The sequence below is a fragment of the Debaryomyces fabryi genome, assembly GCF_001447935.2.
Source record: "Debaryomyces fabryi strain CBS 789 chromosome Unknown contig00025, whole genome shotgun sequence".
NCBI lineage: Eukaryota > Fungi > Ascomycota > Pichiomycetes > Serinales > Debaryomycetaceae > Debaryomyces > Debaryomyces fabryi.
In genome coordinates, this window is record NW_015385451.1 from 72,919 (window position 1) to 94,343 (window position 21,425).

A 21,425-nucleotide genomic window follows, 5' to 3' on the forward strand; every position below is an offset into this window, starting at 1 on the left:
TATAGCAAGGTGTGATTTTTTCCTTTAGTCTAACCTTGAAGGATGGCCTTGGAACCGGATTGACTAGTCCATGACTTGACAGTGGAAGAGTCAAGAGAGCTTCCGAAGTCATCATCAACTTGAACAACATTAATTTCACCATTGCTGAAGATAACAGCAGCCTTCATAGAACCAGAAGTTGGTCTTTCGAAGTAGTCAGAAGAACCACCACCACCTTGGGCAGAACCATTGCTACCTTGACCATCATGTAAGTGACAGATTAATTCATCAGAGCCAGAAGTGATGACTTCGAATAAGTCTAATTCACCACAACCAGTTTTCCAACAAGAACATTTTTCGTTACCATATTGTAAGGTTCTTGGAATCTTGGCATTCAATAACCAGATAGCTGGCATATCATAGTTGTAAGAAGCAGAGTCAGTAGCGGTTGGCATTTCGAATTCGAAAACCATGATCTTGGTGTTACCATCGAACCCGTGGTAAGCTGGAATACCTTCTCTGTAGAAACCACAGTCGTCACCGTCACACTTAGAACCAGACATGATAACATATTCAACATTAGAGTCAATTGTGGTTTCATCTAAAGCGACAGACTCTGATGATCCACCAGAGGCATCGCTGTTAGCGTAAGACAAGGAGTTACCGAAAGAAGAAGACCAGACCCCAGAGCCAGAACCACCATAGTAGTTTAAGAAGGTGACGTTGTCAGCAGAACCTGGAGTATAGTAAGCAACCCTTTCCCAGTCACCAGCAGCGACAGAAGAATCAGAAGATGATTCAGAAGATGATTCAGAAGAAGAAGCACTCGAGGATGAAGAGGCAGAAGAGCCCTTCTTGGAACCGGAATCAGAGCCAGAACCAGAGCCACCGGTGGCAGCAGCAGATGCAGTAGAGGTTTGAGTGGTGTCTTGATCGTCATCGTTACCAGAACCGGCAGTGGCAGTGGTGGTGGCTAATGAGGTTTGGGTATTACCATTACCATCAACAATGACAGTTTGGGTGACTTCAACGACTTCAGTGGCTCTCTTATGCTTGTGGTGAACGTGTTTGGTGGTACATTCTTCTTCATCTTCTCTCTTTTTGTTGCTAGATCCTGAAGATGGGTAGTAGACACCAAACTGCAATAACTTCAAAGGACCTCTGAAGTGAGCAGATAATTCTTCATCTAATGGAGCCAACTTACCAGAGAAACTCTTAGATTCTTGACTACAAGATCCCGAGTCTTCGTCCATGGCAGTGACATCTTGGTATGAACCTGAGTATCCAACACCTTCGTATGAAACCTTCTTGGTGGAACCTGCTTGAACAGTGACTATAGCCGATAAAATGGCTAACAAAGCACTGGAACTAAATTTCATTTTTGATATATAATACTACTTTCGTATAGTTAAAGGAATGACTGGAGTTAGAATTTAGTATTGGGAATTTTTTATTTCAAGAATTCTTTTGTTTTTAAAACTTTTGTAACGAATAAGCCTTATATTAATATTGGATTTCACAAAGGGGGAGTATTGGTATCAAAGTTCTTGACGACCTACAATCACATCTAATTACAATCCTTGTCCTGGCTTGTTAAAACAGTGTTTACAGACATATATGCACTCTGTGCAATTTTTTCTCACCGCGCCTTACTGTGCATGCATAAAAGTAAATAGTCGGATTTAAATCAACTTATAATGTAATTATCACCTGATATTCATATTAAAAATTCCGGATCTCTTCACGTTTGGCGCGTATCAAGTGCATACGTGCTGGTTGTGACCTCTTCCATTCTCGGCATTTCCCAATTGGGATCAATTGTTTTAACAATGTTCCAAATTTGTTGAATGTACCAGTAGACATGGCTGATATACGGAGGCTGAAAACGTATCAAAGGCGGAATTCACCATGGATATCTACACATGGTTTAGCTTGCTTTCAAAATCCAAAAATTATCGATAGATGGTTTCTGGTGGGCCAAGTATCCCTTGTTGAAATGGCGTGATTAGAATCAGTTGAGTGCTAGAGAAACTGGCAGATTCAAATTAAAAATGCGCCTAAAGAAGCAATAATTCACGATTCGCGTTTGAAGCTTTGCAACCGATGTTATTAGTGCCAAGGGCCACCCCAAGGCATTGCGGCTAATTCAGATGTCGTGAGAACCGGATTGTAGCTGAAACCAACCTCGGAAAATGTTTTTGTTTATGTAAGCATATGACAATACCTGGCTGGGCCTGGGCCTGTTTCGGCTAAATTAGCGAAGTGCATCTATAGTGGATGCAGTACCGAGAGCGCTTACGAGGAGAAAAGTTTGTATGATTACCGTTAGAAGAGTATTACGTGCATAACGGCGATCGAACTTTATTGATCTGGACCTGCTCCAACGTATTTAACCTGGTACCGCATGATATATGAACAAATCGCATTCAAAAGAAGTAGTAAGATGCAGTTGTTTCGATGATGCAACGGTAACAAAAGAGGTCAAGATGCACCAAGCGATCAATGCAAGAACGGGAAGAGAAGACATACGAAACCAAAACGACTATACCTGATAGAGATGTATTCTGAGAGAATGCACATACAAGTATAGAAATAAATATGGCATGAACCAGAACCTGTGAGAAGTGACGATGACAGTGTGAAGTTTCAGCACAGGTCGCAAAATAGATGGCATTTCAAGATCAAGTGTTCAGGTGGAGAGTAAACGGCTTCGCCATTACTCTAACATATATTGTACTAGTTCAGTTAACCCAAGAATCTAGATGGAAAATGCGGTTTTGCTGCCCCGATCGAACGTTATGCATTACCGTTAGAATATGTATATGCAATACTCCAGAGGTCATTATGTTTTATCATTCGACTAGATCATCCATCGTACAGTATATGTAGTTATCTACCAATCTCTGGCTTGTATCTATCCGTAAATGACTTGTGCTACGTAAAAATGAAACCATTTCTGAAAATTTTTCAAAATTTTGCAAAATTTTGCAACAATAGTGTATTCTAGACGTGAAGTTGTCGGAATTCAATCATGTACAATAATTGTTAGCTACGATCTAGACTCAAGTAGTACTTTACAGAGGTATCATCTACTTTTTGAGCGTACTATATCTACTCTAGGATACCTGCCCTCCCAAAGCTCTTTCAGATGAAACTAAGATGAGATTATCCGAGAATACACCCAAACACCCACATGGATCTCGGAACGGAAATAATCACCATTACACCCATACTTAATGAATTCAGCCCACTCCGATTACATAATATAGATAAACACAACACTCTATTTATACCTAGAATGCTATTATGACAAACAAACAACTATGAAAACTTTGTTTGAAGGTTTGTTTTCACGAAGAGTATTTCTACATAGTTAGGTATGTCCAAACGATTTTCAGTACTGAACAAGCCTGTGGAGGCAGAGGAAACATTCAATCCATATGATAATGTCAAAAGAAAATCCCAGATTGAGAAGCAGAAGAAAGAATTCAACCAACGATACAACTCACCAAGAATTATAATTAAAGATGATCCCGTGATACCTAATTACCCTCTCGTAGACGGCTTTAAGAAGCATGCGAATTATAATATGAAAATCGTGGTCGTGGGTGATGGTGGTTGTGGAAAGACATGCTTGCTTGTATCATACGTTCAACAAAAGTTTCCCGAGATATATGTACCAACAGTATTCGAAAATTATGTCGCTCATATCTCGACTCCCACTAATAAGATTATAGAATTGGCACTTTGGGATACAGCGGGACAAGAAGAATATGACAGATTAAGGCCATTGTCGTATCCAGACGTTGATGTGTTGTTGATTTGTTTTTCTTTGGATAATTTGACATCTTTGCAAAATGTCAAGGATAACTGGTTTCCCGAAGTATCGCATTTTTGTCCTGGAATCCCAATAGTGTTAGTTGGAACCAAAGCAGATTTGCCAACTTCCATAGATCCTGATTTACCCATTCAATTGGCTACGGAAATAAATGCCGTAGGGTATATCCAGTGTTCAGCCAAGACGATGTTTAACATCAAAGCTGTATTTAACTTTGCATTGAATCATTTCCAGAAGCAGATGGAGTATCATGAACAAGTAGAGAAATCACAGAAGAACAGACTATCGAAAGCCTTTGGCCACTCCAGAAGTCAATCAGGAAACTCATACAAAAAGCACCACTACAAAAACTCGTCATTAGACTCAGCAATGTTATTGGATGGACCTTTAACGGAAGATAATTTTACCGAAAACCCGTATGGAAACTTTGGTAATGAAAACAAATATAATGAAGATGAATTTGCATTTACCAGGACGCTGAAAAAGAAGAAGAGAAAGTGTATTATTTTGTAATTTACCTAGTTATTTATTGTCATAACATATTTTAGAAGAACCGTTCTACTGTAAGTAATCCTTTAAACCTACAAACGAATATATTATTAGAATAGGAGCAATGAAAAATTACAATACGCTTCGCGCTATGTTCTTGAAAATAATCTCGTTAAATATTCTGTTATCATAATACTGATTAGATTCTGCAATAGATTACTATGTCGTCGATACATGACAACGTAGGACCAACCAAAAGAAACACAACATCAACGTCTACGTCAATTAATCCAAATATAACAGAAAATGAATTAAATACAGTACAATCTAATCATTTGCACGATGCTGGGAATAAATCGAACGATCATTATAAGTCAAAATTATCACCATTACGTTACAAATTAAGGACATTATGTTTGCCAATTATAAGGAAGGAAACTGATATATTGGCCAATATGCAAAAGAAAATTAGGCACCCCCTTTTAGACTTCTATTTTGCATGGACAGCCAATCTAGCATCACATACATTTTACGTCTTAATGTTACCATTGCCAATCTGGTTTGGTGCCAGTACATTGTCAAGAGATTTAATATCAGTATTGGGACTCGGTATATTTGTAAGTGGTAATTTGAAGGATCTCTTATGCTTACCTAGGCCGAGGTCCCCACCACTTCATAGAATTACGATGTCATCATATACAACTCAAGAGTATGGATTTCCGTCAAGCCATAGTGCCAATGCTACAGCAGTTACATTGGTTTTACTTGCGAAGCTTTATGAGGTTCAAGACACTCTCGAGCCGTTGACAAAAATTGGTATCTTTTGCTTTTTGATTATATATTACTTTTCGCTTATATTCGGTAGACTTTATTGTGGTATGCATGGGTTCTTCGATGTGTTTACTGGATCAGTTATCGGTATCGTTTTGTTTTTGTTTAGATTTTTTGTTGGTAAACAATGGGATCAATGGTTACTAGCTAGCCATAATGATTCTATATTAGGATTGGTCCTTACTCCATTATCCATTATAGCAGGATATTTACTCTTAATACACTTTCATGTTGAGCCCGTTGATGACTGCCCATGCTTTGATGATTCTGTTGCATTTATTGGTGTTTTGATAGGAGTTGACATATCTCACTGGTTATTGAGTATCACCAACTATTTGACGTATAAGAACCCATTTGAAGATCCAATACTTGTAAGATTCGATTTTGACGAATTTGGTGTTCTCAAGTCGACTATTAGGGTCATTATGGGTGTGACGTTTGTTGTTATTTGGAAGACAATTTCAAAGCCAGTAATCTTTACAGTTTTACCTCCTATTTATAAGATCATTGGTGTTTATTTACCTAGAAAAAACTATCAGCCTACAGCATTTTCGAAAAAACCACTAGACAGATCAGATCGCAATCTTTATCGAACATGGAGGGAACACAATCAATTGGTGATTTTAATACTTTTATTAAAGGTGTCACTGATCATAACCAGAAGGACGAAGTTGGCCCAGAGAATGACATTGATTATTATGAGATGCTAGAATATGAAAAGAAATCTGGAGTGGAAAAGCCATCAAATAATATCCACCCACTAAGCGGTGTTTTCAAGCCAAGATATGATGTGGAAATTGTAGGTAGATTAATCATCTATGCTGGTGTTTCTACAACTGCAATTTGGGGTTTTGCGTTTGGTACCGAATTTTTCGGAATTAACTAACTCTGTTACGTATTTATGTACTTATGTATTTAAATTACTTGTATACTAACATTCCTTACGTGTCGTAAAATTATCTGGGGAAGTCGCAGAGGTACAATTTTTTTTTGGATTCTTACAACCCATACTAAGTAAGCATAGAGATACAACATAATGTACAATTCCAATGGATGGCTCATACAATAATGATCATCGGGTTCATAATCATTTAGACACACTTGATAATTCTAATACAGTAAATGCTATTTATGCCCAAATAAATCAATTTAATTCCCATTTTACTGATTATCAGATACGTAACAATAAAAAAATTGAATCCATTAATCGAAAGGTAGATTTCCAATTCAATGCTATCAATGAAAAATTGAAAGGCATATCAAGACAAGTGAATGACATAGGCAGAACGATTACGCTGTATACCACAGATGGCATTCAAAGAAGCGATGAAAAAGTATTGGAAATATTCAACAAGCACATCAATAAATTAAGTAATGATATCCAAGAACTTAGCTCATCTCTATATACGGGTAATAATAATTCAAGGGGGCAATTATCGTCAGGCAAGAACATCGTTTCGGTGGATAATGGTCACGTACAGAATAGGGATGGGGGCCAGAGAAACAATAGTCACGAAACATCCCCAGAGGTTATGGCGGTAGATATGGATATAGATAACAGAAATAGATCGTGGCCGAAATCGTTGAGCCTTAGGTCACCTGCACCTCAACCTAATTCTGCCCCGTCATCGCCTATTGCAAACAGATATTTTGATTTTGGGTCTACACTAGAAAGGAATTCGATGATCAGAAATGATATTAATTATGCAAATGAGAGTGGCATTAATACAATTGAAAATCACACGGAGGTTGGATTGGAGAATGTGCAGCGCATGGATACCGATACAAAGGGATGTAAATACAAGAAATCAAAATCTAATGTTCAAGAAATTGGCCTCGGCAATTCTCAACAATATATATATTCATCAGTGAGCTCACGTCCAAACGGTTTTCAAGGAACCAAAGAATTTCTTTCGAATGCAAAACGGCTTAGTCCTAATAATAATATGGAAAACCTCACGCCAGGTTTAATGGACGGACAAAATGCTAAGCTGTCTGAATATAATGATTTTGATAACCTCAACGAAATAAATGTACCGAATCGTGCTTCAATAATGTCGAATCAGAGTCGAACCCTGGAGATTGGTCCAGAAATCGAGGTAGTCCCAAATTCGTTCGGACAGGCGCCGAAAGCAACTTCGGAAAAAAGAGACGTCATAACATTGAGCCCAGTGAAAAAAAGACTGAGTCTGAAAACTAAAGGAGACTCAACTAAACAAGCAAAGAATAATATTCCTGGTGTGAGCCTATTGAAGGGTAGGAAACCTTCAACTACACCTCAGTATAAATTGGAGAAGAGTTTGCGGAATGTTTTCGAAATATGGAAAGAATATGAATATGGAATTAATGGGAAGCCTCCATTGAAACAACTAGAAGCACAATATAGCACTAAATGGAGGAATGAAACAGAACTGAGAACGTTCTTGAGGCGTAAGAAAATTTATGATGCAATTGAGAGGGGTAAAAAAGCCGGCTACACTGAAAGGCAAGTTATAGACGAGTTGGAGCTTTTGAGAACTTACGATATGCATGGGAATATGAAAAAGAAGCCATTGCTGTGGCTATATTCTAATATACCTCGAAAATTTAGCTAAAAGGTTGCAGCCAATAAGTGTATACGAAAGTCAGCTTATGCGCATCAAATCGAAAAAAAAAAAAACTGGCTCATCTTGATAAGGTGTTTAGAAATAAAGTGTAAATACAGTTAGTGAATCTATAGTATAATGGCACCCACAGCGTCCACCGAAATCAAAAAGAGGCCTATTTCACCTACAGATGTAGAAGGCGAAAGCAAAAAACCTAATATTCAAAGTGAACCAAGCAAGTCCCAACCTAAACAAAGGAAGACTAAAGTTGTGAGAAGAAAATACAAGGCGAAGGATGTGGATGCTACATCGCCACTTGGTATATTACAGCATGAGATTAAGGAGTTCTTAGTGGAGTACGGACTTGAAGAAAATCAAATATCAAATGATATGCCATCAATTTTGAATGATCCACCTACTGAAGCAAAGTTCCACAGGAATGTGAGTGATGTCGAGGTGATTAAATTATCATCCAATGGGGACGGTTTAGCCATCATTCCACATCCAATCAAGGAGGATGGTAAGCAGATATGCTTGGTGCCGTTTGGATTGCCAGGTGATAAAGTGGATATCAGAGTATTTAAGTCACATCCATTATATGTCGAGTCTGATTTGCTTAAGGTAAATAAAGGATCCAAACATAGAGATGATTCGTTAATAAGATGCCGTTACTTTGGTAAATGTTCTGGATGTCAGTATCAAAGTGTGGATTATAACCAGCAATTGGTCTTTAAAAAGCAGACAATTGAAAATGCGTACAAATATATGGCACCAATTTTGTCCAAAACTGACAACGGATTACCTCCAGTGAAAGATACAGAAGCATCACCACTTCAATATGGATATAGAACGAAATTAACCCCGCATTTCAACTTACCCTACACTAAACCAAAAGAATACCCACCTCCTAGTTTAGGATTTGGGGCTAAAGGTAGACCTACATGGAGACCTGAAGCCGAGGGTGGAGAATTTTCCATTTTGGATATTGAAGAGTGTACAATTGGTACCGAAATTATTAACAAGGGAATGACGAATGAAAGAAGTAGATACTTGCAAGAATATATGAAATATAAGAAAGGAGCCACTATTTTATTGAGAGAAGATACCAATAAGATCACCGAAGAAGAGCCAACAGAGCAGAAGTCTGCATCTACTGATCCAGAAGGCTCCGTGTCTGCAGTGACCGTAGAACTTGATAATGGTGACAAATTACGCAAAACATGTGTTACTAGTTCCAGGCAGATTGTTACGGAATACGTAAACGGGTTTCAGTTCCAATTTTCGGCTGGGGAGTTTTTCCAAAATAACAACTCGATCTTGCCAATCGTGACCGATTATGTCAAGTCCAACTTACAAATACCGAACTCAAAGGCCAACGAACCAAATTATTTGGTAGATGCATACTGTGGATCGGGACTCTTTTCGATTACATGCTCACAAGGTGTTTCTCGTGTTATTGGTGTCGAAGTCAGTGCTGACTCTGTCAAGTTTGCCGAGTTGAATGCCAAAAATAACCATATCGAAAATGCTACATTCATTGTAGGAAAGGCCGAAAAGATCTTTGGCAATATTGACACTCCTGCTGACAGAACCGCAGTCATCTTGGATCCCCCAAGAAAAGGTTGTGATGACGTATTTTTGAACCAGTTGTCAGAGTACCATCCAGCCAGAATCGTGTACATTAGCTGTAATGTCCACTCACAGGCCAGGGATGTCGACTGGTTCATCAATAAGACTAAAAATGGCCAAAACTACTTTGTGGAGAGCATTAAGGGCTTTGACTTCTTCCCACAGACTCACCACGTCGAGAGTATTGCGGTGTTGGCTTTGAAGAACTAGCTGATCACCAAAAAGTCTCTCCATAGGTTCGCAATTACATAAAAAGCAATGCATAATTATCAACTACTTTTTCCTCGTAGACCCTATTATACATAAACAGTCTTACCTCTGCCTCAATTTGCAGCATCTACAAAATCTTACACAACGCATATATTGTCGTCCGTATTCTATCTAATTGGCCTGGACCATACTTCAACACAGTTCCAGAAACGAACTCTTTCAAAAGAGTCTATTTCGTTATTTCGCCTGCTCTTCAACATAACCCATAATGACCCATAATGGAACTACAAGCCAGTATCTACTGTTGGCATATTAGGGCTTTAAGCCCTAGTATCATCCAGTACGAAATTGAAGACTTTTGTGTAACATTTGTCTTGACGTGTTTCCACCAAAAAAAATTTCCGTCTCGTGCCCGGATGAAGCCTCATACCGACTTTGTTAGTGGTTGGGGACGGTATTGGCCTTGTGCTTAGAGTGAAAATTTTTAGAATATTGATAAATATCTACTATCAAAGGAATAGCTTATATCCATAAATACACCAGTCACAATGGAAAACGATAAAGGTCAATTAGTAAGTAAAGATTAGTGCTAGATAGCCTCAGATGTCAATAGTTGAAACAGTGTAATCGGAGAACAGAGAATTATGAATGACTGAACGAATGAAATAGCGAAGATATTAAGTACAGAGTCCCATAGTCTCAACAATGAGAGGACATAAGATGAATCACATACACAAGAACGTAGAAGTTTCGTATGAAGCGAACGAAGTTAAAAAATGCAATAAGTAGGGGACGAAGGATTCTAGGTGAAAAATTATGCGAATTGGACATAAATCGATTTGAGAAGAGCCTAACAAAGAAAATATGATGTTTGGATGAATACGAACCGATGAAACACAGAGATGGTCAACTATGACAGAGGAAGACGAGCCGAAGACAAATACTAACAATTTTAGGTTGAATTATACGTCCCAAGAAAATGTTCTGCCACCAACAGAATCATTAAGGCCAAGGACCACGCTTCTGTTCAAATCAACATCGCTAACGTCGATGAAGAAGGTAGAGCTATCCCAGGTGACAACTCCACCTACGCTTTATGTGGTTACATCAGAGGTAGAGGTGAAGCTGATGACTCTTTAAACAGATTAGCTCAACAAGACGGTTTATTGAAAAACGTCTGGAGTTACTCCCGTTAAGTTTCGGTATATTACGTGCATGGTTTAACTTAAATTAATAGTTTGATTATATATTTTTTGTCTTATGTGTGTGTATATCTAATTTAATGTCATAAAAGGTTTTATAGTGGACGGACTTGTAAGGTGTGCATAGCACGAATTGGAGGATTCTTAATGACCACCATACCAAAATAACTAATGGCGGTTATACTCTTTATCCTAATAGACTTTTTAGCATTGAATTGTGTGGTGAATAGCATCTTTAGCATTTAGACTTAATCTTTGACAAGAAAATAGAATATCGTGGTTTCTTTTTGTTGCATTTAGTGAAAAATTCCATTTTTAACAACCACTTTACTCCACAGTAGCACTTAATAGCGATGGCTCAGGGGATATTCACTCTTTTATATAACGAGAGCTATTTGGCAGGGGCACTTGTTCTAGGCATTGAAATTCGTAAGATCCTCGAACGCCAACCCGAAACGGATATTTCTTTAGGGGTCATTATCGATAAAGAACGGATAAACGAGTACCAGGTGTCGCTTTTGCAGAATTTCTACGATGACATAATTGAAGTGAAGCAATTGGCGTCGGAATTGGATGATATTTTGACTAATGACTTAGGCAGACCCGAATTGAAGCAGACATTTACTAAAATTCAACTTTGGTCGTTGACTAGGTACGACAAGATCTTGTACTTGGATGCGGACACATTGCCTAATGTCCCCAAGGACAAATCCCAGGGGTCAATTCTCGATTTATTGAAGTTAGAATTTCCCGCAAATAAGATCCTAGCAGCTCCTGATAGTGGGTTTCCTGATATTTTCAATTCTGGGGTTATGTTGTTGAAGCCCAACAAGTCCGACTATACTAATCTATTGAATTTAATAGAGGAGTCGAAAACTAATCGCAAGGTATCGTTCGATGGGGCAGATCAGGGTCTTCTAAATCAATATTTCAACCTGCAACCAGATTGGGTTCAAGATTTAGTATCTTCACATCAGATTGATGTTGCGGTTGTTAATAATGCCAAATCTTCGAATTGGATTCCATTGCCATTTTTATATAATGTCACTCCGTCTACAGAGTACGAGTATTTGCCCGCCTACAAGCATTTTGCTGCCAAGGGGTGGTTAAGTACTACGTACGGCAGTCTGGGCACAGAGTATTCTAAGTTATTGCCCTATTTCAATGGTGCAAATTCCCAGATAAAATTAGTTCATTTTATTGGACCCGTGAAGCCATGGAAAGCCGAGTTGCCTATTGGAATTTATGGTCAATGGTGGGACGTATGGCGTGGATATTTCGGAAATGTTACGGTTGAAGAAGTTGTCTACCATGGAGGTGGCGACTTAGGAGGGGAGTATAGTACGGGCGAAGGAACTTACCACGACGATTGCAATTTAGCATCTGAATCCAGTACGAATGAAGAACGCGAAAAGAAGATTGCAAAAGCTCTGACTCTGGAATCGCAACAGAACGATCAGTTTGTCCCTTCATATCTCTGCGATCCGTCAAACTACCAGCACATTCCCAGCAACATTGCCTCTAGTGCCGATGCTTCTTGGGACCCTGCAAAAGAACCACCTCCTGCTGCGCAGACCATCAAGAACGAGACCGTTGAATTAGAGAGAGGAATGAGGTCGTTCACAAATGCATGGGATTCGACTGACCATGACGAAGGCTTGCGTTCTGAAGGCACCCAATCTATTGCTGAGAATCAACAGCCTTCGGCTGAACTTCCAACAATCGAACCCACCCAAAAATCCACAAACGAGCATCCTACAAACGAGCACCAACAAGATGACCCACAAGCAAAGCCCTTTGGCTATCATGTGTCCCAGAAACCAGAACGTGTATTTGCGGACGAAAACCTTGTTCTTGCCCATGCATACATGCCTCGAACCACATCTAACGACCCAGATCTCATTTCTTCCCCAGAACACCCCGTTCCTGGTCAATTGGAGCACGATGAAATATACAAATCGCTTGCGAACCTACAACTACAACTAGACCAAGAAAACCTGGCCAACCGGGAACAAAACCTGATTCAACCAGAACACGAGGATAAACAAGAAAACCCACTTCCAGAAGTCAACCCCATTACAAAATTGTTTCCCTGGGAGTTCAAAGAAACAAAATACGCCCCAGAAAGAAGCTTTGACTAATTGTTTAGCATTTTATCTAGAAAATCAAATAGTTATACACGATTTCATTATATTTAGCACCCACTAGACCATATAGTAGAAGGTACTAATAGTATCTTGTGACTGTGTTACCCGGACAAAAAATTTACAAAGAATTTTTTTTTTTTTTCATTGGGCTCATTGAAATGGCAAAATTCAAATAGCAGATCCCTTGAACGTAAAAAAAAGTACAGTATTTATATAACTACGTACGAATTAGTAAATTTATTAACATATAATTCGAATACTACAACATGGCTTCCGAAGGTATTACTGAAATTGACTCTGGTTTGATCGAAACCAATTACGACAACGTTGTCTACACATTCGATGATTTAAACTTGAAACCAAATATTGTTAGAGGTATTTTCGGTTACGGTTACGAATCGCCATCGGCTATTCAACAAAGAGCTATCTTACCTATTACTGAAGGACGTGATGTGTTAGCTCAAGCTCAATCTGGTACTGGTAAGACCGCCACTTTCACCATTTCCGCATTACAAAGAATTGATGAAAATGAAAAGTCCACCCAAGCATTAATCTTGGCCCCAACTAGAGAATTAGCCTTGCAAATTCAAAATGTTATTACCCACATTGGTTTATACTTGAACGTCACCGTGCACGCCTCCATTGGTGGTACCTCAATGAAGGACGATATTGAAGCTTTCAAGTCCGGTGTTCAAATTGTTGTTGGTACTCCAGGTAGAGTTTTCGACATGATCGAACGTCGTTTCTTCAAGACTGACAAGGTCAAGATGTTCATTTTGGATGAAGCCGATGAAATGTTGTCATCTGGTTTCAAGGAACAAATCTACAACATTTTCAGATTATTACCAGAAACCACCCAAGTTGTGTTATTATCTGCTACCATGCCACAAGACGTATTAGAAGTCACCACCAAGTTCATGAACAACCCAGTCCGTATTTTAGTCAAGAAGGATGAATTAACTTTAGAAGGTATTAAGCAATTCTACATTAACGTTGAACAAGAAGACTACAAGTTCGACTGTTTATGTGATTTATACGATTCCATCTCTGTTACCCAAGCTGTTATCTTCTGTAACACCAGATCTAAGGTCGAATTCTTAACCACTAAGTTGAAGGCTGAAAACTTTACCGTTTCTGCTATCCACGCCGATTTACCACAAGCTGAAAGAGACACTATTATGAACGAATTCAGATCCGGTTCTTCTCGTATCTTGATCTCTACTGATTTATTAGCTAGAGGTATCGATGTCCAACAAGTCTCCTTAGTTATCAACTACGATTTACCAGCCAACAAAGAAAACTACATCCACAGAATTGGTAGAGGTGGTCGTTTCGGTAGAAAGGGTGTTGCCATTAACTTCGTCACCGACCAAGATGTTGGTATGATGAGAGAAATCGAAAAGTTCTACTCTACTCAAATTGAAGAAATGCCTGCTGATATTGGTGCTTTATTCAACTAATTTTAGATATGGTATTAATTTTCTAACCTTATATAAAATTTAATATTATGTTTCTTCGAAATCTTCTGTATTATGCATAATAGTTCTCAAATGATTTGTTTCGTTTTTCTATCTAGATCATGTTTTTGTAAAATTAACAACTATCAGTACCTTCGCAGGGAAATAATAGACGCACAAGTTCCCTAATATCAAAAATAAAAATAGTCTTTTTTATATTCTGACTATAGACGTAATATGAAATAGATATCAGGATATCTAATAGTAATTATCAACTGAACTGTAAATATCTTTAATGAGTGAGAATTACAGACCCACAATCCCGGGATTATTTCCTAATGACTTATCAGTAGCACCAGGGACAGAATCACGAATAAATACGAAAGCTGTGGCCACTAATATAATAGATGAAGAAAATAATTCCAAGTTTAGGAACAAACAATTTATAGTTCAAAAAACTAGGCATCAACAAAATTTGATAGCACAACTTGATACTTTGGTTTACTTACTAGTAGGGTACCAATTTATTAAATATTGCCATTCAGCATGCATTCTACCAGTATTACTTCATATAATAGTACAGAAGATTTTAAGTTGCAGTTCCATTACCGGTGACCCTAATAGTGGTGGAATTCATGTAATCAATGAGGCCGTTACAGATTTTATTAATAGAAGAAGACAAAATAATGCACCCAATGATCCTTCCAGAGATGATCTAATTAATACAATATTTATAAAAGCATGTTCAATAGTATACTGGAAAGCTATTGTAACATGTGCGTACCATATATTATTTGTATGTACATGGATGGTGCTGATAGTGAATGATGATAAGCTAAAAATGTTAGAAAATGGGACATGGTGGTTTATTTCTTTTATAGGGGAGTCGACTCCTGAAGATATTACAAACGAGACTAATTACTGGTATAAGTTATTTCAATTGGGACTACCGGGGCTATTGGTATCCGACATAATCATACTATTTATTCAATTGGTACTTTTACAATGTATATATAAACAATCAACAGTCTCACCAATAGGTAGGTCATTGAATGAAGACGAGATTAATCTTATAAGACAAGCTGGTGACTTTTCTTCAATTCCAGATAGAGCAAAAATTTTTGGAGGTTCCGTTCCATGGATACTACTGATTAAACTTTATGAATTGTTCGAAAGGAAGTCATTTACGGAGTTTTAATCTCTAGCGATTACTATATAGTAAATCATAATATAACTAAGTATACTACGAAGTACATATATGTTTTTATCACGTGTATTAATGAATATAAAGCGATTCATGCTTATTCTACTAGTAGGGCAAGATGCATCGTTCTATAGCACGATTGGTACGATTGGACATCTATGTACCGAGGCGACAGTTTTATCGAAATAAATCGTACTATCTAAGCGAGAAATGGTTGAAAGAACCGTTTGATATTGGGTATCCAGAAAGTTCATCGCACATTAAAGAAGATTCCAAATTATTACGACAGAAGCTCTTTCCAACCAAAACTCTTACAGAGTATGATTACTTCAAGCAAGACTCGAATCGTGAGTTTAGAATAGAAGAATGGAATCAATTAGATACTGATCAAATGTTTAAGTATCAAGAAATGGTGGACGATGCTAAACCTCAATATGTGCATCCGAAGCCTCAATATGTTACAGGATTCGAATTATTCAAAATTGAACTGCAGTTTAACAGAAATGAAAAGAAATATTGGGCAATGCTAGACGGTAATGACAGGGAAGCATATAACGACAGCGAAATCGTTAGACATTTATATAATGAAAGAATAAGAATATGGATGGGCTACGAAATCGTTGAATATCTTAAGAGAAACCTGCCTAAATACATGTTCAACCCGTATCCTTTACTGGGTCTTTACCCTTGGGAGATAATAAAGGATAAGCTATATTTTAAAAGAGATGTCTATGATTTTGAAAAGGACTACTACGATACGTTGATAAAGGAAACGTTCGGTAGAAATTCGCAAAGAAAAGCATTGCAGATATATTACACCGATATACTGCACGATACAGAAACCGACAATTTGTATTATGCAAAGGTTGAAAAGATGTTCAACAGCTTGCCACCCTACAAGAAGCAATATTACGTAGAAAAAGAGCGAAAGAGACAAGAACACGCAAAGAAGACCAGGTTGCGGTCCTATAAGCAAAAAACTCCGTATCTGAAGTTCCTCATTCAATTCAGTAAAACATACAATCCAACATACGAGGAGCTAAACGCTTTTGATGCAAATGTATCTGACAACAATATTCGGAAACTAGCTATAAGCAAAGCAGCAGGCAGAGAATGGAAAAATCTTACGGAAGAACAGAAAAAACAATATGAGAGCGATGGAACACTATCATCAAATACAAGATTATACAAGGAGATGATTCTCGATTGGAAAGTAGAAATGGTCATGGATTATATTTATGAGGTGGGAGGTGTAAGCGGGTTACAATCATCACACAACTGGAGAAAAGATATGCATGAAAAGACAAGCGGTTATAGATACTTGAAAAAGATGTATGTGGATAAGCTAGTCTATCTACAGAATGGTAATGTAGTGGTTTCTAAGGATTAGTATGTAAATAGTTAATAATTTTGCAATTGAAGACCCGAACACAAAAACGCGGGACATTTTATATCTTCGACGCGTAGGTGGTATTTAAAGATACCAACTTTCAAAGAATTACTATTCTTATTAACAATTAAACAAGATACGATGACCGAAGCAGAACAAATAATCAAGAAGCAAAGAACTGAAGAATCAGAGCAAAGCTTAAGGGTCTTTTTACGTTCAGAAAATGCTACTTTACCTACTAGAGGTTCAGTCTTATCTGCTGGATATGACATTTACGCATCCGAAGAAGCTGTTGTCCCGGCACAAGGTCAAGGTTTAGTTGGCACTGATATAAGCGTTGCAGTTCCTATTGGAACTTACGGAAGAGTTGCTCCAAGATCTGGGTTAGCTGTTAAGCACGGTATTTCTACTGGTGCTGGTGTTATAGATGCTGACTACCGTGGTGAAGTCAAGGTTGTTCTTTTCAATCATTCACAAAAAGATTTTCAAATCCAGAAGGGAGATAGAATTGCTCAATTGGTATTGGAAAGAATCGTGATGGCTGATATTAAGCAAATAACTGCTGAAGAATTGGATACTACCGCTAGAGGTGAAGGTGGGTTTGGATCTACTGGTAAAAATTAGAATGTAACACATCTTATAAATATAGATATAACTTTATACAAATGAAAATAAAAGGAATAATATGTAATATTATCTAAGTGAAATTTTTTATTTAGACAAATGATTAACTGATTAATTAAAAAACTCACGAAATAAATAAAATGAAAAGGTAGTATCATGATTCATATCTCTTAAAAATCTCGTTAGGTTGAAGGATAGTATTAACCTTTATTATTCAGCCAATCTAGTTCTTTTTAGTTGAGGTTTCATTGCCAGTTGGATTTTCAGATTCTTCCTCTTTTTTCTGTTCTTCAATTTTTTCTACATTCTTTCTTTCAGACTCAGTTTCTTCATTATCAATCTTCATACCCTCAGTAGCAGTATCTTCGTATTCATCCAAATTGATATTATCCTTGACTTTATTTACAGTATCCTTTTCTCTTAAGTTTTCTTCGTTAATTAACTCATCTTGTTCCTTCAAGATGTTCAACTTCAACTTCGAGTCGTCAGATAATTCCAATTTAGCGACATTGTAAACTTCATCTGGGATGGAAGACAATACAGCCAACAATGCATCATAATATGTTTCAATACTGTGTGAGCCATCACCATAAGTATAAGTTGACGATAAAATTAACAAGGTAGAAGGAATTTTTTGTCTTAATCTTAAATCCAACCAAGTTGCTAAATCGTCTCTCAACCTTCCAGGAGAAACATCAGTAGTCTTAATACCTCTCTGGGAACAAGCCATTTGTAATTCTTGGATACTTAATGATTCAACACCTTCGTAATCAATTGCTTTGTCATCTTTAATAATGGTCAATAAACGATGTCTGATTTGATAACGTAAGATAGAATCAGTACCAAATGGTCTTAAGGACATATATTTGGACATGGCAACCAATTGAGGACGAGATAAATTATCTAAAACTTGATCGTTCTTGAACATACGAGCTACCTGAATCAAATGTTCTCTGGTTGGATTCTTACCCATTGAAATAGTATGGAAGAAAGAAACGAAAGCCTCTTTTTCCTCTTCAGTAATTTTCTTAGATAACTTTAAACCAGATTCTTCCATAGTTCTTTTGATGTATTCAGAAGTGGACACTCTAGTCTTGGACAACTTTGCTCTCTTCTTCTTCTTGTCTTGTTTTGACTCATATGTTGAAGGTAACAAATTTGGGAAAATTTTCAAAGCAACAGGTAACAATAACTCTGCAAATGGAATAATAAGGAACATTGAAAATGGTACTAATCTTATCACATCTACAATAGTACGTTGCAACTGGTTTGCTTCTCTACGAGACAAGCCATACCCTAAGGCCATTTTAAACAACAATTTAGTTGACACTTTCATTTCATAACCTAACAACTTAGTTCCATCCCAATAATGTTGTGCTTCGTGCTTTACCTTTTCCCAAAGAGATTTTTTGTCTTTCTTCTCTTCAAGCTTGGTAACCTCAGTAGCCGGCTTGGATCCGCCGGACTTAACAAGTTCTTGAGTTTTATCATTATTCAATATATTTGATTGATATCTAATAAAGGATGTTACCAAAGGCAAATTAACCGTTTTTTTGTTCAAATTTCCATGGAGGGTAGGTTTCAATGGATATCTTAGGTTTTTGGTGGCGCTTTTGATCACTAGCCCTCGGGTACCTATCACTCCTACACCATTCGAAATACTTCCAGCCGTTCTCTTCGTAAGTAGAGTATGAATCATGATTATTTACTTAACAATGGATTTGATAACTTAATATAAATCCTAGCTGATTAAGATGGTTCAAATATAGTTACTTAGTTAAGAAGTACTAGCAAGTAAAATTAATGGAAAAAAAATGCGGTAGTGCACAATCAAAAAGAGCCTTCTAGCATGCCATAAAGGTTGCAATATTTCCTTTACACTAGATATATCTATTTGTGTATATAGCTAAGCTAAGTAATACAATTAGTAAGGCTACCACTATTACAAGACGTAGAGAAAATAACGACGTAAGGAAAATTAAAAATTTGTTAAAATTATTCATCATCTAATTTCAGGATCTTAGCCTGTTCCTTCGATTCACCATTGACACCGATAAAAATGACTTTATCAAGAAGAGTGTGATAGTCTTCATCTTCCCCATCAATTAAAATATTCAAACTTTGAACGTTTTGGAATCTGACAAATTTTAATTTGCATTCATACCACACTTCATCGTTGGTTTCAGTGATCTTTTCGATATGAGGAGCATTGGTGTCTGCTGAAGCGTCATCGAAAGACATAATACTATGTTTATTATGCCAGACCTTGATAAGGCTTGGATCTTGACATTCGCTCTTTAAGTCCTCCTCATCCAATTCCAATTCCGCATCGGAGGCAGTTTTATTATTCTTTCTAAGCTTGAGCAAGATTGAAGAAACCTTGGAAATGTTTGTAAATGGAACGTAAAACAACAACTGTGAATCAGCATCTGATAATACAGTGCTGGTTTCCTTAGTGTATTCGAGCCTGAAGAGATTTTTCACGTCAGAATCTTCTTCACCTTTGTAGAGAGGCAATGCATTCAAAGCTTCGAATTCACCAAAGTAAATAGAACCATTCAAGATTTCAAAGCCTTTAGGGATTTTATCGGCGATTTCTTTCCATGCCGAAGTTGAAACAGAAACACTGGTTGCACCATTACCAACTCTCTTGGTGGAAGTTTCGTCGTTAGCAGTTTTCTCTTTCATCGTGTGAAATTGCTTCATGAATTCTGGAACATTGGCTCCTGTAACCCTGCTGACCTCTTTACCATTTTCTAAGAAGACAAACGTAGGTATACTGGTCACTTGATACTGAGATGCCAAATCTCCCTGGGAATCCAAATCCACTCTAACGATTTCTATCCTTTCATTTGTTTCATCCGTATACAATGCATCTATTATTGGTTTCACCTGTTGACATGGACCACACCAAGAAGCCGTAAAATTCGCCACTAAATATTTGTTCTTCGATAAATACGCTTCGAAGTCCTTTGAAGACTTGACAAATTGGATCACCGAACTCATATTTTTAATATCTTAAGATGTATTAAACAAAAGTAGAACAATATCTAAACTTATTCTGCTAGAGATGGATCAACCAAATAGATAAATTGGTATCTAGAAGGAGTCTTATAATTCTGGCCAACAATGTAATCTATTGATAATCGCTGCGGAATTTCGTTTAGTGAGACAATCTTAACGGTCTTCTATAATCAATAATATTACAGATTATACACAACGTTGAATTAATATAAAAGGTTTGATACCAGAAAGGTTGAAATGGGAAATGAAGGTGGCTCAATGCCGTCAGGCTACGATAAGAATGGAGCAGAAACCCCTGCATCACCTTTGTCTGTGCTTAAGTTATCAAATATGCCATCTCCTACCAAGCAGAATCGAGAACATGATCAAGTTAGAAAATATGAACAAACACCACAAATAATACACAATAGGGTACCAGACGAAGAAGATGAAAAGCATGGAAAGTTAATCTCGACAGAAAGAAAAAATCCAGACGACTTTGGTTTCGATATTGTCCTTGATGACGACTTAGTGCTTAATCAATATCAAACTACAAGTAAGGGTCATAACAAAGAGAAGATAAAGAAAGCAGGTGAATTAGCATTGGTTTTTTTAGATACTAGAAAATCATTAATGGCTGATCAGAATATAGTAGATCCAATAAACAATGCGTCTAATTTTGATAATAATGGGTATATACGCAAACAGGAAGAAGGACAGGGAGCAAATGCACATAGAATAACTAGAAGTACAATAATTAGGGCCGAAAAAGTCAAGTCTATGATAGGGTTAAAGTACATTTACCTTCAAAAAAGTTATGACTGGTTAGTAACTAAT

At 37.3% G+C, this 21,425-nt stretch overlaps 14 protein-coding genes across 14 annotated transcripts; 11 read left to right on the forward strand and 3 right to left on the reverse strand.

The window, feature by feature from the left end:
• Positions 1 to 29: 29 nt before the first annotated feature.
• TOS1 (Tos1p) lies at positions 30 to 1,358 on the reverse strand (the record flags this gene model as incomplete). The annotated part of the gene is made up of 1 exon (XM_015610549.1): positions 30 to 1,358. One exon carries the CDS (start codon positions 1,356 to 1,358, stop codon positions 30 to 32), a length of 1,329 nt encoding a protein of 442 aa, XP_015468646.1.
• A 2,000-nt stretch (positions 1,359 to 3,358) lies between these two features.
• On the forward strand, positions 3,359 to 4,330 carry CRL1 (Rho family GTPase; the record flags this gene model as incomplete). Its single annotated transcript, XM_015610550.1, has 1 exon — positions 3,359 to 4,330. The coding sequence occupies one exon, from the start codon at positions 3,359 to 3,361 to the stop codon at positions 4,328 to 4,330; it is 972 nt and encodes a 323-aa protein (XP_015468647.1).
• A 197-nt stretch (positions 4,331 to 4,527) lies between these two features.
• On the forward strand, positions 4,528 to 5,847 carry AC631_01721 (sphinganine kinase; the record flags this gene model as incomplete). Its single annotated transcript, XM_015610551.1, has 1 exon — positions 4,528 to 5,847. The coding sequence occupies one exon, from the start codon at positions 4,528 to 4,530 to the stop codon at positions 5,845 to 5,847; it is 1,320 nt and encodes a 439-aa protein (XP_015468648.1).
• Positions 5,848 to 6,186: 339 nt separating this feature from the next.
• AC631_01722 (uncharacterized protein) lies at positions 6,187 to 7,731 on the forward strand (the record flags this gene model as incomplete). The annotated part of the gene is made up of 1 exon (XM_015610552.1): positions 6,187 to 7,731. The coding sequence occupies one exon, from the start codon at positions 6,187 to 6,189 to the stop codon at positions 7,729 to 7,731; it is 1,545 nt and encodes a 514-aa protein (XP_015468649.1).
• Positions 7,732 to 7,860: 129 nt separating this feature from the next.
• TRM2 (Trm2p) lies at positions 7,861 to 9,561 on the forward strand (the record flags this gene model as incomplete). Its single annotated transcript, XM_015610553.1, has 1 exon — positions 7,861 to 9,561. One exon carries the CDS (start codon positions 7,861 to 7,863, stop codon positions 9,559 to 9,561), a length of 1,701 nt encoding a protein of 566 aa, XP_015468650.1.
• Positions 9,562 to 10,109: 548 nt separating this feature from the next.
• RPS21B (40S ribosomal protein eS21) lies at positions 10,110 to 10,757 on the forward strand (the record flags this gene model as incomplete). The annotated part of the gene is made up of 2 exons (XM_015610554.1): positions 10,110 to 10,133; positions 10,518 to 10,757. 2 exons carry the CDS (start codon positions 10,110 to 10,112, stop codon positions 10,755 to 10,757), a joined length of 264 nt encoding a protein of 87 aa, XP_015468651.1.
• A 359-nt stretch (positions 10,758 to 11,116) lies between these two features.
• Positions 11,117 to 12,904, forward strand: AC631_01725 (glycogenin glucosyltransferase; the record flags this gene model as incomplete). Its single annotated transcript, XM_015610555.1, has 1 exon — positions 11,117 to 12,904. The coding sequence occupies one exon, from the start codon at positions 11,117 to 11,119 to the stop codon at positions 12,902 to 12,904; it is 1,788 nt and encodes a 595-aa protein (XP_015468652.1).
• A 272-nt stretch (positions 12,905 to 13,176) lies between these two features.
• On the forward strand, positions 13,177 to 14,370 carry TIF (translation initiation factor eIF4A; the record flags this gene model as incomplete). Its single annotated transcript, XM_015610556.1, has 1 exon — positions 13,177 to 14,370. One exon carries the CDS (start codon positions 13,177 to 13,179, stop codon positions 14,368 to 14,370), a length of 1,194 nt encoding a protein of 397 aa, XP_015468653.1.
• An 838-nt stretch (positions 14,371 to 15,208) lies between these two features.
• AC631_01727 (uncharacterized protein) lies at positions 15,209 to 15,565 on the forward strand (the record flags this gene model as incomplete). The annotated part of the gene is made up of 1 exon (XM_015610557.1): positions 15,209 to 15,565. The coding sequence occupies one exon, from the start codon at positions 15,209 to 15,211 to the stop codon at positions 15,563 to 15,565; it is 357 nt and encodes a 118-aa protein (XP_015468654.1).
• Positions 15,566 to 15,689: 124 nt separating this feature from the next.
• Positions 15,690 to 16,961, forward strand: AC631_01728 (uncharacterized protein; the record flags this gene model as incomplete). Its single annotated transcript, XM_015610558.1, has 1 exon — positions 15,690 to 16,961. The coding sequence occupies one exon, from the start codon at positions 15,690 to 15,692 to the stop codon at positions 16,959 to 16,961; it is 1,272 nt and encodes a 423-aa protein (XP_015468655.1).
• Positions 16,962 to 17,102: 141 nt separating this feature from the next.
• On the forward strand, positions 17,103 to 17,585 carry DUT1 (bifunctional dITP/dUTP diphosphatase; the record flags this gene model as incomplete). Its single annotated transcript, XM_015610559.1, has 1 exon — positions 17,103 to 17,585. One exon carries the CDS (start codon positions 17,103 to 17,105, stop codon positions 17,583 to 17,585), a length of 483 nt encoding a protein of 160 aa, XP_015468656.1.
• A 223-nt stretch (positions 17,586 to 17,808) lies between these two features.
• Positions 17,809 to 19,284, reverse strand: MRS7 (Mrs7p; the record flags this gene model as incomplete). The annotated part of the gene is made up of 1 exon (XM_015610560.1): positions 17,809 to 19,284. One exon carries the CDS (start codon positions 19,282 to 19,284, stop codon positions 17,809 to 17,811), a length of 1,476 nt encoding a protein of 491 aa, XP_015468657.1.
• A 296-nt stretch (positions 19,285 to 19,580) lies between these two features.
• On the reverse strand, positions 19,581 to 20,591 carry AC631_01731 (uncharacterized protein; the record flags this gene model as incomplete). The annotated part of the gene is made up of 1 exon (XM_015610561.1): positions 19,581 to 20,591. One exon carries the CDS (start codon positions 20,589 to 20,591, stop codon positions 19,581 to 19,583), a length of 1,011 nt encoding a protein of 336 aa, XP_015468658.1.
• Positions 20,592 to 20,846: 255 nt separating this feature from the next.
• On the forward strand, positions 20,847 to 21,376 carry AC631_01732 (uncharacterized protein; the record flags this gene model as incomplete). Its single annotated transcript, XM_015610562.1, has 1 exon — positions 20,847 to 21,376. A coding segment is annotated over one exon (530 nt), but the record flags the coding sequence as incomplete, so codon positions are not given.
• Positions 21,377 to 21,425: the final 49 nt, after the last annotated feature.